Source organism: Ranitomeya imitator, chromosome 4, assembly GCF_032444005.1.
Source record: "Ranitomeya imitator isolate aRanImi1 chromosome 4, aRanImi1.pri, whole genome shotgun sequence".
Taxonomy (NCBI): Eukaryota; Metazoa; Chordata; class Amphibia; order Anura; family Dendrobatidae; genus Ranitomeya; species Ranitomeya imitator.
The window spans coordinates 331,039,313-331,052,912 of NC_091285.1; the positions used below are offsets into that span (position 1 = coordinate 331,039,313).

At 44.0% G+C, this 13,600-nt stretch overlaps 1 protein-coding gene across 4 annotated transcripts in view; it reads left to right on the plus strand.

Annotated features, from left to right (window-relative positions):
• TUBGCP6 (tubulin gamma complex component 6) overlaps positions 1-13,600 on the plus strand; it is a 73,884-nt gene that overhangs the window by 18,202 nt on the left and 42,082 nt on the right. For all 4 annotated transcript variants that reach the window (XM_069764932.1, XM_069764931.1, XM_069764935.1 and 1 more), the window contains exons 8-13: positions 4,808-4,917; positions 7,703-7,794; positions 7,888-8,027; positions 8,121-8,270; positions 13,151-13,232; positions 13,324-13,412. In XM_069764932.1, the coding sequence (XP_069621033.1) occupies positions 4,808-4,917; positions 7,703-7,794; positions 7,888-8,027; positions 8,121-8,270; positions 13,151-13,232; positions 13,324-13,412 (663 nt within the window). The remainder of the gene's footprint in view (positions 1-4,807; positions 4,918-7,702; positions 7,795-7,887; positions 8,028-8,120; positions 8,271-13,150; positions 13,233-13,323; positions 13,413-13,600) is intronic.

Sequence of the window (13,600 nt, forward strand, 5' to 3'; positions counted from 1 at the left end):
TTAGCTTCTCCTCAACAGGGTACACCCACCAACTGGCATGAAGCTAATTGGTTTTAGCTTGGTGTCAGTAGGAGGCAGGCACGGGTCTGCTTCCAGAACCGTTAGTACCTTTAGGGCTTATTGTGTTTTATTAATCATTTACATTTTTTTCAGATTCCACTGGCAGCAGTGTAACCGTTCACTCTGGTTTCCAACATAGAAACCGAGAGAGCAGTGTGGTCTGATCCACATAGTACCCTCTCGTGTCTACACAGCAGGACCATACCCCTAACACCTAGAGTGTCTCAGGGTGTCCCACCTAACACCAGCCCGATTGTCCACCAGAACGAGATGGTGCCGGAAATGTGTGTGGTGGGGGTGGAGACTGACCAATTTCAGTAACCCCTCGATTCGGGGCACCTGAAGACAGTCTTCCATTCTGTGAAGGAGGAGTCGAGACTGCAACTGGACAGGTACTTCCATCCCCAGACTATCTAACCCCTAGGGCGTCTATATATGGCCTTCTTAGCTCATCTGCTATTGAACTGACTACTGGCAGCAGGCTCACTTGTCAGCATGCGGAGATCATCATTCTCAGGGCAGTCAGTTCCCAAGGGCAAGGTCATGGTAGCCGCTCCATTCCCACGTTTTCCCACCAGCTGTGTTTTCAAATACAGGCACTGGCTTTCCTGGGGTCTAGTTTACCCTTGGCCACGCCCCCTGTCTTTTCGTACAGGTGTAGCATGATACAGACCTCCTAGGAGCCCCCCACTGCCTGAGAAGAGAGTGCACCTCTCCTCCAGAGTGACCAAAATCTGTTTCCGACCTAACGAAGGTTTCCCAGACCATGGTCTCTGTCTAACGGTGGGGCTCTGATCGTTCCCCTGAACGGACCGGAATCACCCTTTTATTTCCTCCATTATGGCACATTGCATTTCTCCTCCTCTGGTTTTCCCTCCATGTCCTCAAGGATGGTTTTTGCATCCCACTCCTCACCCGAGCTCTATACAGCTTAGGGATCCGGCCTCCACTCAGAGTTGGACTTGGAAGTTGATTCTGATTAACTGTCCAAGTTGCAGGACATGATGGACAGTCTGATTCTCTCTGTCATTCAGACCCTCAATATCAAGGAACTATACCCTCTCCGGGTATTTTCAAACCATAAGGAGTTTGAGATTTTGCAGCCAGTAGTTAGGAGTACCTGGAAAAATATTTTCAAAGAAGACGGATGGATATCATGTATCCTTTCCCTCCCGAACTGCTCAAAACTTGGGCTGAGCCTCCCATTCTCGACTCTACGGTCCCACGGCTGTCCTCAAGTATGATTCTTTCCCTTTCTGACAGCACCTCGCTCAAAGACCCTACCAACAGACATATTGAATCACTAGCCAGGTTCGCCTTTGAGGCTGTCTGCACATCACTCTGTCCCACCTTCACTTCCACCTAGGTCTCTAAATCAGTCTCCGCCTGGGCTTAGTGGCATCCTTTTGGGGGCCCCAACTGAGAAACTGGCTGGTCTTGCTGATCAGATTGCTCACCTCACAGCAGCTCTTGATGCTGCAGGTTGCTCAGTGCTGGATTCGAACATTGCGGCCATTCACATAGCCATATGGCTTAAGGCATAGATTGCTGATGTGACCCCCCCCAAAAAAATCCCTTACCAGTCTTCCCTTCTGGGGCCTTTACCTGTTCGGAATCAGACTAGACCAAATCATCTCAGATGCTACCAGAGGGAAGCGCACCTGTCCCAAGAGTCCCCTGCCAGAAAACACACCCTGCAGTTTTGCTCCTTTGCACCAATTTTTGTCCTCTGGGCTATCCATCCGTCGAGACCGTTCTGCACTGCAGGAGAAGATGAGACCCTCCTTTTAAGCCAACTCTTTTCTGCAGGCCGACAAAGCAAGCCCTTCCTATCCAGGTCAAACAGGTTTTCCTCTGCATGATGGGTTGCTCCCACCCGTGGACTCTCCCAGGGTGGGCTGTTGTCTGTCCCATGTGTGGCTCTCTAAGCTGATAATGCATGGGTCAGAGAGGTCATCTACACCGGTTACAAAATAGAATTTTCATCTCTTTCCTGGAATCACTTTTTCGAGTCTTGGCCCCCAAGGGATTCCTCTCTAGTTCCCCTTTTTTTTTTTTTTTCCTTCCAAGCAATTACCTCCCTTCTTCAGTCAGGTGTCATTGTTCCTGTTCCCCTCAGGAACGCCTCTCGGCTTTCTACTCAAACATTTTTGTGGTCCCAAAAAAGGATTGTTCTTTTCTCCCTTTCTTGGACTTTAAACTTCTGAACAAGTGAGTTCGACTTCTCCAAAGCAGTCTAGCGCCTGCTCCCAGGGTCTTCACGAAGGTCATAGCGACCATCATGGTTTTCCTTCACCCCAGGGGAATTCTAGTCATCCCCGACAGGGATTGCTGCCAGAGTTTGCAACTGACTCTTGACAGTGTCTCGCCTGGTCTGGCTCATCAATAGGGAAAAGTCGTCTTTTCCCTAATTTTTCTTGTTACACTTTTTGATACTGAGCGCTTTAGGGTGTTTCTCCGCAAAGAAAAGGCCTTCTCCGTTCTTCTCGTGATTCTCACTCTCTGACACCCATCGCCCTTCGTGCTTCGGATCTGCATGAGCATGCTTAGCAAGATGGCAGTCACATTTGTTCCCTTCAGCTTGCTACTCTATCATGCTGGGACAAAAAGTTCTCCTTGGATTGCCCCATCATTAATCTGCAAGTAAGACAGTGGCTTCTTTCTCCCCTCGTTTGACTCTGAGATTCTATCTCCCGCTCCACTCGCAAATCGCGACTACAGACGTCAGCCTTCTCAACTGGAGCAGTGTTTCACTAGTTCACGGTCCAGGACTGCTGGAGATCTCGAGAGTCCTCCCTCTCAATCAACATCTTTGAACTCTAGGACCATCTTTCTCGCTTTCCGACACTGGCAGGACGTCTTAGTGGGCTGTCCAGTGTGCATTCAGTCCAAGAATGCCACGGCTATCGCATACATCAATCACCGTGGCGGAACTCTAAGCAGATCTGTCATGTCAGAAGTCTCTCAGATATTGGTTGTCCATATTCCTGACGTGGACAATTGTGCCACCGACTTCCTCAGGCGAGTGGTCCATGAACCCATTGTCTTCAACCAGAATTGTCAAAGGTGAGGCATACGTCTGACGTCAACCTGATGGCATCCAGGATGAACAACAAAGTTACTAGCTTCGTGTCCAGGTCTCGCGACCCCCCTCGAGGTTGACTCTGATGCACTGATTCTCTCGTGGTCCCAGTTCCACTTTCCGTATCTCTTTCCACCTATGCCCCTGATTCCCTGGCTTCTCAAGAACATCAAGGTGCAGAGAATACCAGTCTTCATCATGGCTCCTGACTGGCCCAGAAGAGCTTAGTATGCAGAAGTGGTCAACCTCATTACAGACGTCCCATGTAAGCTTCCGGGTCGTTCTGACCTTTTCCAGGTACCCCTCTTCCACCAGAATTCAGTCTCGCAATTTAACGCATGGCTGTTGAAGCCGCATTCCTGAAAGATGTAGGCTTTTCTGACCAGGTTATCCAGACCATGATCAAAGCGAGGAAGCCCTTTTCCTCTAACATCTACCATTGCTTTTGAAAGGCCTTCTTTTGCTGGTGCGAAGCCAACCAGGCAGTCCTTATGTCCTTCTCTCTCGCTTCCTTCCTGGCCTTTTTTCAGTCAGGGCTTGAATATGTTCTGTGTTTCAACTTCCTAAAGGCTCATGTCTTTGCCCTTTCAGGTCAAAACTCTCTTTCAGGGAGTCGCTCATTCCCTTTCTCCCAATCTTCCTCCTGTGGTTCCCTGGGACCTCAACCTGGTACTGAACACTCTTGAGGGTCCCCTCTTTAAGCCTATTTGAGATATTTCTGTCTCCTGACTTTACTGGAAGGTTACCTTCCTGATGGGGACCCCCTCCATCTGGCGAGTTACGGAGCCGGTGGCTTTATCCTGCTGATTACCCTTTCTTGTCCTCTATCAGGACAAAGTGGTGCTGCATCCAGTTCCTTCTTTTCTCCCGAAGGTGGTTTCTCCCTTCCACCTAAACAGGGACCTCTTTCTCTCCTTCAACTTGCCCTCTGGAGTAGTCTCTTCACAAGTTGGATCTCGTCAGATCTCTACGTCTCTATCTTTCCAGAACATCATTTTTCAGATGCTCTGACTCTGTTTGTGATTCCTGAGGGTCACCGCGGAGGTCTTCTTGCCTCCAAGGCCACAATTGCCCATTGGATCCACTCTGCCATTCTACAGAGAGCATTCCTATGCCTCAGCTGATACAAGCTTCTGTAGGAAGGTTCTGCTATTAGGAGTCACTTTGGCTTAGACCCGTCCTGGGTGTTTCTTGTGTTCTTCTTTCCCCACCCTTGGAACGGCTTTAGGAAATCCCATGGTCACCTGTGTCTCCCAATGAAGCAATAGAGAAAAAAGGATTTGGGGTACTCACTGTTAAATCTCTTTCTTGGAGCCTTCATTGGGGGACACCGTATTCACCCTTGTGCCTATGGGTTTGTTTTAGTTGTTTCTTTTTGCTTCTTCTACTGATTTCTCACTAACTGATTAGCATTGTGCCAGTTGGTGGGTGTACCCTGCTGAGGAGAAACTAACTTTTTTGCCTAATGTCAGCCTCCTAGTGGCAGCAGCATACACCCCATGGTCTCCTGTGCTCCCCAATGAAGGCTCCGAGAAAGAGATTATATGGCGAGTACTGAAAATCCTCTTGTATATGTCTTTTATATTAATACAGATTGTGATTTTGAAACTTTCATGGAACTTGGTTTAGTTTTTTATATTACTCTTTATTGTTTATATTTTTTAGGGTGTTAAATTGCTATCCTACCTTTACAAAGAAGCTCTTGAAAACAGCAGCAATGAAAATTATACTGTCTTGTTATCTCTCTTAAAATCCAGTTGTGAACCATACACAAGGTAAAGAGCTTTTCGATATTACGAAGTCAGTGGTTCTAGGCTTCCGTGTCCAACATGTCTGCTGGATCTGTAGAGAGAAGTTGCGTATTACATTGGGGTTATTTACGTTACAGTGCTCATTCCACATTTCCTGACTTGAAGATGATCCAATTCATTAAAGAAGCACTCCCATCAGTTTTTATCTTCTTGCTTGTCAAACTTCAAACATGTCAATAGGATTTTGCTAAGTAAACTACAGGCATTGTCATATGATGTCAGGGTTGAAAAAAAATCCTACTTATAGTTCTTGTTTAATCTGTATTTTCAATTTTGAGGCAATGAGGTGCTTGTGGGCGGGCTTTTTTTTTGGGTGCTCTGGCCTCATCATCATCATTTTGGGCTTAAATGACAGGTCACTGTCAGTGACCTGCCTCCTAATCTAAATACTACCCCTGTGCATTTAATATTCTGGTCTTCAGAAAAAAAGAAATGCTGCTTCAGCAAAATGGCGCTCCTGCATTGGTTCTTGAAACAGTGGGTGGCGCATGTGCAGAGTGACAGCATCGCTTGCCAATAGATGCTGCTGCACATGCGCCGGACACAGCGTTTCAAGAACCAATGCAGGAGCACGTTCAAGAAGAGGAAATCGCCACTGAACATAACAACGCTCTTGCACTGGTCACCGAAACAGTGGGTGGTGCATGTGCAGATTGAGAGCATCGCTTGCCGATAGATGCTACTGGGCATATGCCACTTCCTGCGCCATTTTGTTGAAGCAACATTTTTCATTTTTTTTTGAAGACCGGAAAATGAAATGCGCAGTATTTAAAGTAGGAGGCAGGTCACTGAAGGTTCGGTGACCTGTCATTTAAGCCCAGAATGATGACGAGGCCAGAACTCCAAAAAAAAGACCCTTCCACAGGCAGCCCCGGAGCACAAGCATCTCATAAACTGAAATTTGCAAGCACAGATTAAACAAGAACCATAAGGGTATGTTTCCATGTGGAGTATTTGCTGCGGATTGGACGCTGCGTACAGCCGCAGCGTCCAGTCTGCAGCGTCCAGATGTTGCAACATAGTGGATGGGATTTTATGAAATCCCATCTCCACTGTGTGTGCAGGGACGCCTTACGTCTTTATAGACCGCAGCATGTCTATTTATGTTGCGGAGACGCTCAGTCTCCGCAAGATAAATAGCATTGTTCTATGTATAGGATGTGGCATTTCCACATGGTTCAATGAATACATGCGGAATCACCTGCGTACAAAACGCGGCAGCGCTTTGGACTGGGCAGGTGTCCGCTGCGTCCAAAGAGCTGAAAATAGGCCACATGGAAACATACCCTTAGACTAATTTGTTCAACACAAGTATCATTTTAATCAGTGTAATAGCTCCAATCTGACAATGCCTGTAGTTTAGTTAGCAAAATTCTGATGACAGTTTCGCTGAAATATATTGCAGTCATCATATTGTATATCAATTACTATGTATATATTGTGTACATACAATTGCTAATTTTCCCTCTTTTTCCTAGTTAATTCGTCTTTTCTTTACTCTATGTAGAAGCAAGAAGTCTCTTGTCCCTGCATTTATAATCCCCCTCTGCAACTCCTGATCCAGCTGCTCTGCTTCTTCCCCTGCCAGGGACTTTTGCAGTGACTTATGACTGAATCTTACAGGGAAAATTGACCTCCTGTTTCTATTTAGAGCTTAGAAGGGTTCAGCTAGTCAGTTTTTAATCATGTGATGTCAGACCTAATGGAAAAGAGAAGTATTAAATGCTAAAGGGCCACAAGAGCAACTGTAAGTACACAGTGCTATATAATATGATGATCACACTATATTAAGAGCATGCAAATTTTGATGGCAGTGTTCCTTTAAGAATGATTTTTTTTTTTTTTATTGATTCGGCTTATATTTCAAACTATCTGTTTTAAAATCAGAAAACTATGAGCTGGAGTGTATTTCTACTATAATGTATACTACTCTCTGAGATTATAGTAGATATGTTGCCTGTTCTTGACCACTTCTCTTCTGTTAAAGGGGTTGTCCGGGCTTAAGAGAATCTTTTGTGCTGTGAGGATTCTCTGGTGGAGGTGTCAGGAGCAATTTGCATACTTCCGGCCATTCTGGCGTGCCTGTATTCGACCTTGCTAAATACACTTGCATTCAGTGAAGCTGTGCTCATCTAGTTTCTAGACATTGCAGCATTGAGAATGAAAAGTCATGACATGTTGGAAATCATAGGATGGATAGACCTGTTAATTATATGTAAATGATGAAAAAATGGAAACTAAATATTAAAATTATCTTGATCTACTCGGTATCAGGTATGAGCACCATGTGCAGAAATGCACACAATTACACACCTTGTCATGTATAAATGTTATTATTAATGGTTGTCTGAAGCATGTTTTGCCACACTGAATGTACATGGGTAAATCATTAAGATCCGATGCTGGCAGCTTCCTTTGCATTTGCAATGACATCGCAGATGTGCTCGATGTGTGACAAGTGCGAAGATGCTTCAGGCCATATTAGCACGCCTAGAGTCTTGTTCTGAGTCACATAGATTTGCATTGAAACATTTAACAAGTGAACTCCAATCCACACAGTATAGTCAGCAAGTCACAAATGTGGTGACGTTACACCGGAGCGGAATTGGTAACAGCAGAAGACAGTGCCTGTTAAATATTCCAATAAACTCTTTACTGTACTTAAGTGTTCTGCATTTATCCTTTCCATAAAAGTAGCTATCTTGTGTGTATAAGGTGCAATAATATAGAAATTTGTGGCCTTTTTCAGATTCATCTATGATTGGGTCTACACTGGTGTCTTAAGAGATGCTTGTAAAGAATTTATGATCCAGGTGAACGAAGACTTCCTTGGGTTTAGAGGTATCATATTCTATATCCACTGGTATTTGCTTTTATCATTCTCCTTTCTTGTCCGTTTTTCCCCTGATATATTTTTTTTTTCATTTCTTTTAGACAAACATTATTGGACCCATGGATATGTTTTGATCTCAAAAGACGTGGAAGATTGTGTGCCAGTCTTTTTGAAGCATCTAGCTAATGAAATTTACACGTGTGGGAAAACTATAAATTTATTGAAAGTGTGCTGCCCCAAGGTGTGTCCCAATGCCTACGTTATTAACTGGCTTTTTATTTATGATGTAGGTAAATAGAAAGTGAAGCATTTCTTCACATGCTTTTTCTTTCAGCATTACATTTGCTGGTCTGGTATTCCTGTACCTCGCATATCGGTTACCTTCTCCTTAGAAGAATTAAAGGAAATCCGAAAAGACTGTGCGGTCTATATAGCCAGAATGGAGAGAATTGCACGGCAAAGCAGCATCAGTAAAGAGGAGAAGGTAACAATTCAACGGAATTTTTTTTTTTTTGCATTTAGTTTCAAATCTGTTAGCCTATTCAAAAAAAAAGTTTTGCATGATCTTTTCTAGGTCTTCAGACCAGATTTAATATCTTCCCATGAGTGGCTTTTAGTAAAGTAATTATGAGCAATGTATACTCAATAATGTCATATGGTCAACAGTAGCACGTGTGAAATCATAAGCTCGCCCCATTATTACACTTTTTATATGCTTCCAATAAGCCCCTCTCTTTTTATTTTCTGTTTTAATTCACCTCTTTAAAATCGTTTTTTTAATTTAGCCAAGGGGTTGCAAATCGGTGGAATAATTGCCAAGGAGGTTGTTCACCCCCCAGACCAATCCCACTAATGATATCGCGCCTTTGTGGGTCGCCACCGGCTCTATGCAAATCTCGTGCCACTTGCAATTGCCATCGTCTCAAGCAATGGAGCTGGGAGTAGTTTCCCCAGACTTCATCTGCGCACTGCGCGTGCCCAAGGAGGGCACAGTGGTGAAAGCTGCTGTCAATGGAGGAGCCAAAGTCCACAACAATCAGGAGAGCAATGTAAGGTCGGCTGTTTTACAGCACCACTTTTTATATTTGTATATATACACACATGCCCGGGAGAATGATAGTCGCACGCATGCGTGAGGTTTGCAAACAGCTGGCGTTGAGCCTTCTCTTGCAAATTGTTACTCACACCGACAGTGACATAATTTGATTTGTAGAACAATTAGCCCAGTAGAAGGAAACTGCCCCCTCAACTAGCCTCTGTTCTGCATATATATCTGACCGAATGAAATAAATGATTTTATTGGCATTAATTAAACATAAAATACAAAAAAATATGCTTTTCGGAAGCAGTATAAAATGTGATAGACATGGTGAACCTATAAAATACCCTTTTAAAAGGTTGTTACAGGTTGTTACTTTTCTGTAAATGTTGTTTCCCCATCCCCACCACAGCACTAAGGAGTGAGAGAAGATATGCTCCCAAGGACAGGAAATCTACAGCGTTAAAAGGCAGAGCCTCTCGATGTGCTTCAGTGGTTTCCTGTCCTTGAGGGAGACCTATAGTTTCCCGGCGTATAAATTCATGTCCTCTTAGGCAAAATCATCCTAGGTGGAGGAATATTCCAAAATGGATTACAGCAACCAGCCAAGAGAGCCTATGGAAGAAGCAGCACCACCGACCTTGGTAGTTTCCACGTCAGGTGGAGTGAGTCCATGGGTTCCCATGCACAGCTTATCCAAATTCCTGTATGTCTACTCATTGTATTATAAGACAGGCCTGGGAAGGCGCAAGCCAGAAGAAAATCTAATACAGAATGTATGCTATATAAAAGTAAATTATCATCTGCATATTGTGAAAGTTTATGCTAAGGTTGAATGGAAGAACTCTTGCTGAGGAATCCCCTTCCTTTATGCAAAGTATGAAATTGTTGTTCAAGGCTAAAATTAAAAAATCATTAAAGGGATTCAATGGGCCCAACACATCTTCCTGGAAGGAAGAAACTATATTAGACTCTAGCCCAGAAGATGAGGTTGAAAACTGGGTACTAGGGGGATCTCATCCTCCTACTCATATGATTGCAGGGGTAAGCCTTGTTTCCCCATGGAAGAAACAGATAAACTGGTAAAAGCAGTTAGAGCAACGATAAGAGTAGAAGAAACCAAAAAAAGAACCAAATTCCATGCAAGACTTAATGTTTGGGGCCCTAGAAATTTGTAAGTATAAATGATTTCTCGTCCACAAAAAACAAAGCTTCTCACATTAAGAAAGAATGGAAAAAACCAGAACATTTTTATCTCAAGAGAAATTAAAAGGAAATATCCCTTTTGATCCGGAGGTCTCAGAGATATGGGATAAGGTCACTAAAATTGACGTTGCAGTCTCTAAAGTATCCCGCAATGCTGCACTTCCCTTTGATGATGCAGGTCTTTTGAAGGACCCTTTAGATAGGAGAGCACAAAGTTTTCTAAAGAAGGCCTGGGAATTGGAAGTAGCATCCTCTTAAGCCCAACACAGCGGCCACTTGCACAGCAAGATCTTAACTAGAATCCCAGATTAGGAACATGTGTCCAAGGGACCTATTGCTTGCAGGCCTCACAACTATCGCAAAGTCAGTAGATTTCCTGGCAGACACATCTGCTGATGCAATTAGGCTTGCAGCTCGCACATGCTCATTTTCGAACTTGGACGGAATGGCTTTTTAGCTTAAGAACTGAATGGCAGATATTCATTCAAAATCCGGGCTCTGTGGTATCTCATGTGACTGTGAGTTCCTCTTCGGTTCAAGACTGGTTGAAATCTTGGAAAAGGCCACAGGTTCAAAAAATGAGTTCCCACTAACCAGCGTTCCGAAGTTCAAAAAACTCTTTCAACCATTGAGAAAGAACAGGAAATTCCTATATGCAAAATTGCCTCTTCGGAGAGGAAGAGGAAAAGAAACTCTATCTATAGCGCCACCTGTTGGAAGTAGCGATCCTACAAGTCACTATCGACCCTTTAATGAGTATTGCAATACGACTTGGGATAGCCAAATCAGAATCTCAATTTGCATACAGTGTTTCAGCCTACTGGCCCTCATCAGTGCAAAGTATAAGAACTGGCTTTTAAAGCTATAGGTTTCCTGTCCTTGGGGTTGGATCCTGTCTTTCTATGGTGCTAGAAAATCCATTTACCAGTAAGTACCATTTTCCCAGGTGTAGGTTAATATTCTAAAGAAACAAACCACACTGTCCTTGCCTTAACTTAGTCCAGTTTGGTAAAAAAAACATCACAGAAAAGAAACCGCCTTACCAACACCAGGTCAGATTACAAATGCACTTGCAGGATGCAGTAGACCCCTGTGATAAAGACGGGGCAGCAAAGGTGCAAAATCCTGATGGAGCAACCACTCACAAACCTACCAATTCAAGGAGGCGGTGGCTGTGTAGTATTAAAAATGCACACAGATAAGGCTTGTATAAGGTGCCAGTCAAACAGGTACGTGTGATGCACAGTGTCTGGCTTACAGCCTATTGAGGACGCCCATACTATTAGATCAGGCGGGCTACCCAGCACTATAGAAGTGCACCCCACAAGGACAGACACCCCAGTAAACCCAACCAACAAAAAAGGGTCTGGCTGCTTCCTGCATAAAATGAAAAAATGCAATAGAAAATTATGTATAAAACTAGATGGTGGCCCGATTCTAACGCATCGGGTATTCTAGAATATGCATGTCCACGTAGTATATTGCCCAGCCATGTAGTATATTGCCCAGCCCACGTAGTACATTGCCCAGCCACGTAGTATATTGCCCAGCCACGTAGTATATTGCTCAGCCACGTAGTATATTGCCCAGCCACGTAGTATATTTCCCAGTCACGTAGTATATTGCCCAGTCACGTAGTATATTGCCCAGCCACGTAGTATATTTCCCAGCCACGTAGTATATTGCCCAGCCATGCAGTATATTGCCCAGCCACGTAGTATATTGCCCAGCCACGTAGTATATTGCCCAGCCACGTAGTATATTGCCCAGCCACGTAGTATATTGCCCAGCCACGTAGTATATTGCCCAGCCACGTAGTATATTGCCCAGTCACGTAGTATATTGCCCAGTCACGTAGTATATTGCCCAGCCACGTAGTATATTTCCCAGTCACGTAGTATATTGCCCAGTCACGTAGTATATTGCCCAGCCATGTAGTATATTGCCCAGCCACGTAGTATATTTCACAGCGACGTAGTATACAGCACAGAGCCACGTAGTATATTGCCCAGCCACGTATTATATTGCCCAGTCACGTAGTATACAGCACAGAGCCACGTAGTATACAGCACAGAGCCACGTAGTATATTGCCCAGTCACGTAGTATATTGCCCAGCTACGTAGTATATTGCCCATCCACGTAAGTCACAGGTTAAAAAACAAACAAAATATACTCACCTTTCAAGGGCCAGTTGTAGTTCGATCACATGACCGTGACGTCATGGCAGGTCCTTGTCGCGCAGGGCCTGTGATGACGTCGCGGTCACATGACCGTGACGTCATGGCAGGTCCTTCTCCCATACCACCGGAATTGCCGCTTGCATGGAGCGGTCACCGGACCGTAGCCAGGAGCGGGAAAGGCACCAGAAGGTGAGTATATATAATGATTTTTTATTTTTTTAAATAATTTTTAACATTAGATGTTTTTACTATTGACGCTGCATAGGCAGCATCGATAGTAAAAACTTGGTCACACAGGGTTAATAGCGGCGGTAACGGAGTGAGTTGCCCGCGGCATAACGCGGTCCGTTACCGCTGGCATTAACCCTTTGTGAGCGGTGACTGCGGGGAGAATGGAGCGGGCGCCGACTGCAGGGGAGTAGGGAGGGACTAATCGGACTGTGACCATCGCTGATTGGTCGCGGCAGCCATGACAGGCAGCTGGCGAGACCAATCAGCGACTTGGATTCCATGACAGACAGAGGCCGCGACCAATGAATATACGTGACAGACAGACAGAAGGACAGAAAGACGGAAGTGACCCTTAGACAAATTATATAGTAGATAAGAAGGAAATAAATTGGCTACAAAGCTGACATCAAGTCACAAGCGCAACAGACAGTCGGTGATCAGCCCTGAGTGGACTCTTTGGATTTATTAATCTTTGGCAAGTCAATTTACACATGGGCATTTCATGGCCTAGCACTGGTCTTAGAATAGGGAACCTATATGTTGCGTATTGTTGTCCTTTTGTACTGTGTTACCCCAAAAAGCTAAAAGGTGGTAAATTGTAGAGTGGTTTTGTACCATAAAAATGTATTGCTTCAAAATAAAAATATTAAACTTTAGCTTTCATGTAGAATACTTACAGTAATTGTAGTTATGTTGCTGTATTGTAGGAGTTACAAGCGGAAATTGCAAAGCAGGACTTAATTATTCAGGCTCGTGAAACATCAGAAAAACTTCTAGAAGACTATAAAGGTTTGATACTTGAGCCCATCAAAGCCATTTTTTTTAGTATTTTTTTATTTTTTTCCTTTTTTTTTTTTTAACTTTGCTGCTTTTATTTTAGATCAACAGATGGCAGTGAGAATATCTTCAGACTCGAGAAAGAGGGAATTGTTTCTGAAGCTGAAGGAACAATTTGAGAAAGATCAAAAGGTTAGATTAATTTGCGGCAGTGCTTCTTGTAGAAAGGATCATATAACGTGCCTCATTTTTCTCCCTAGCAGATTAACATGGTTTTGTTACCACTTAAATAGATTTGTTATCAGGTGCTTTGGGCATCCATCCTTGTGACCACCAGCGATCACTAAAATAAAGAGATGTACTGCATGAACTAGAGATTG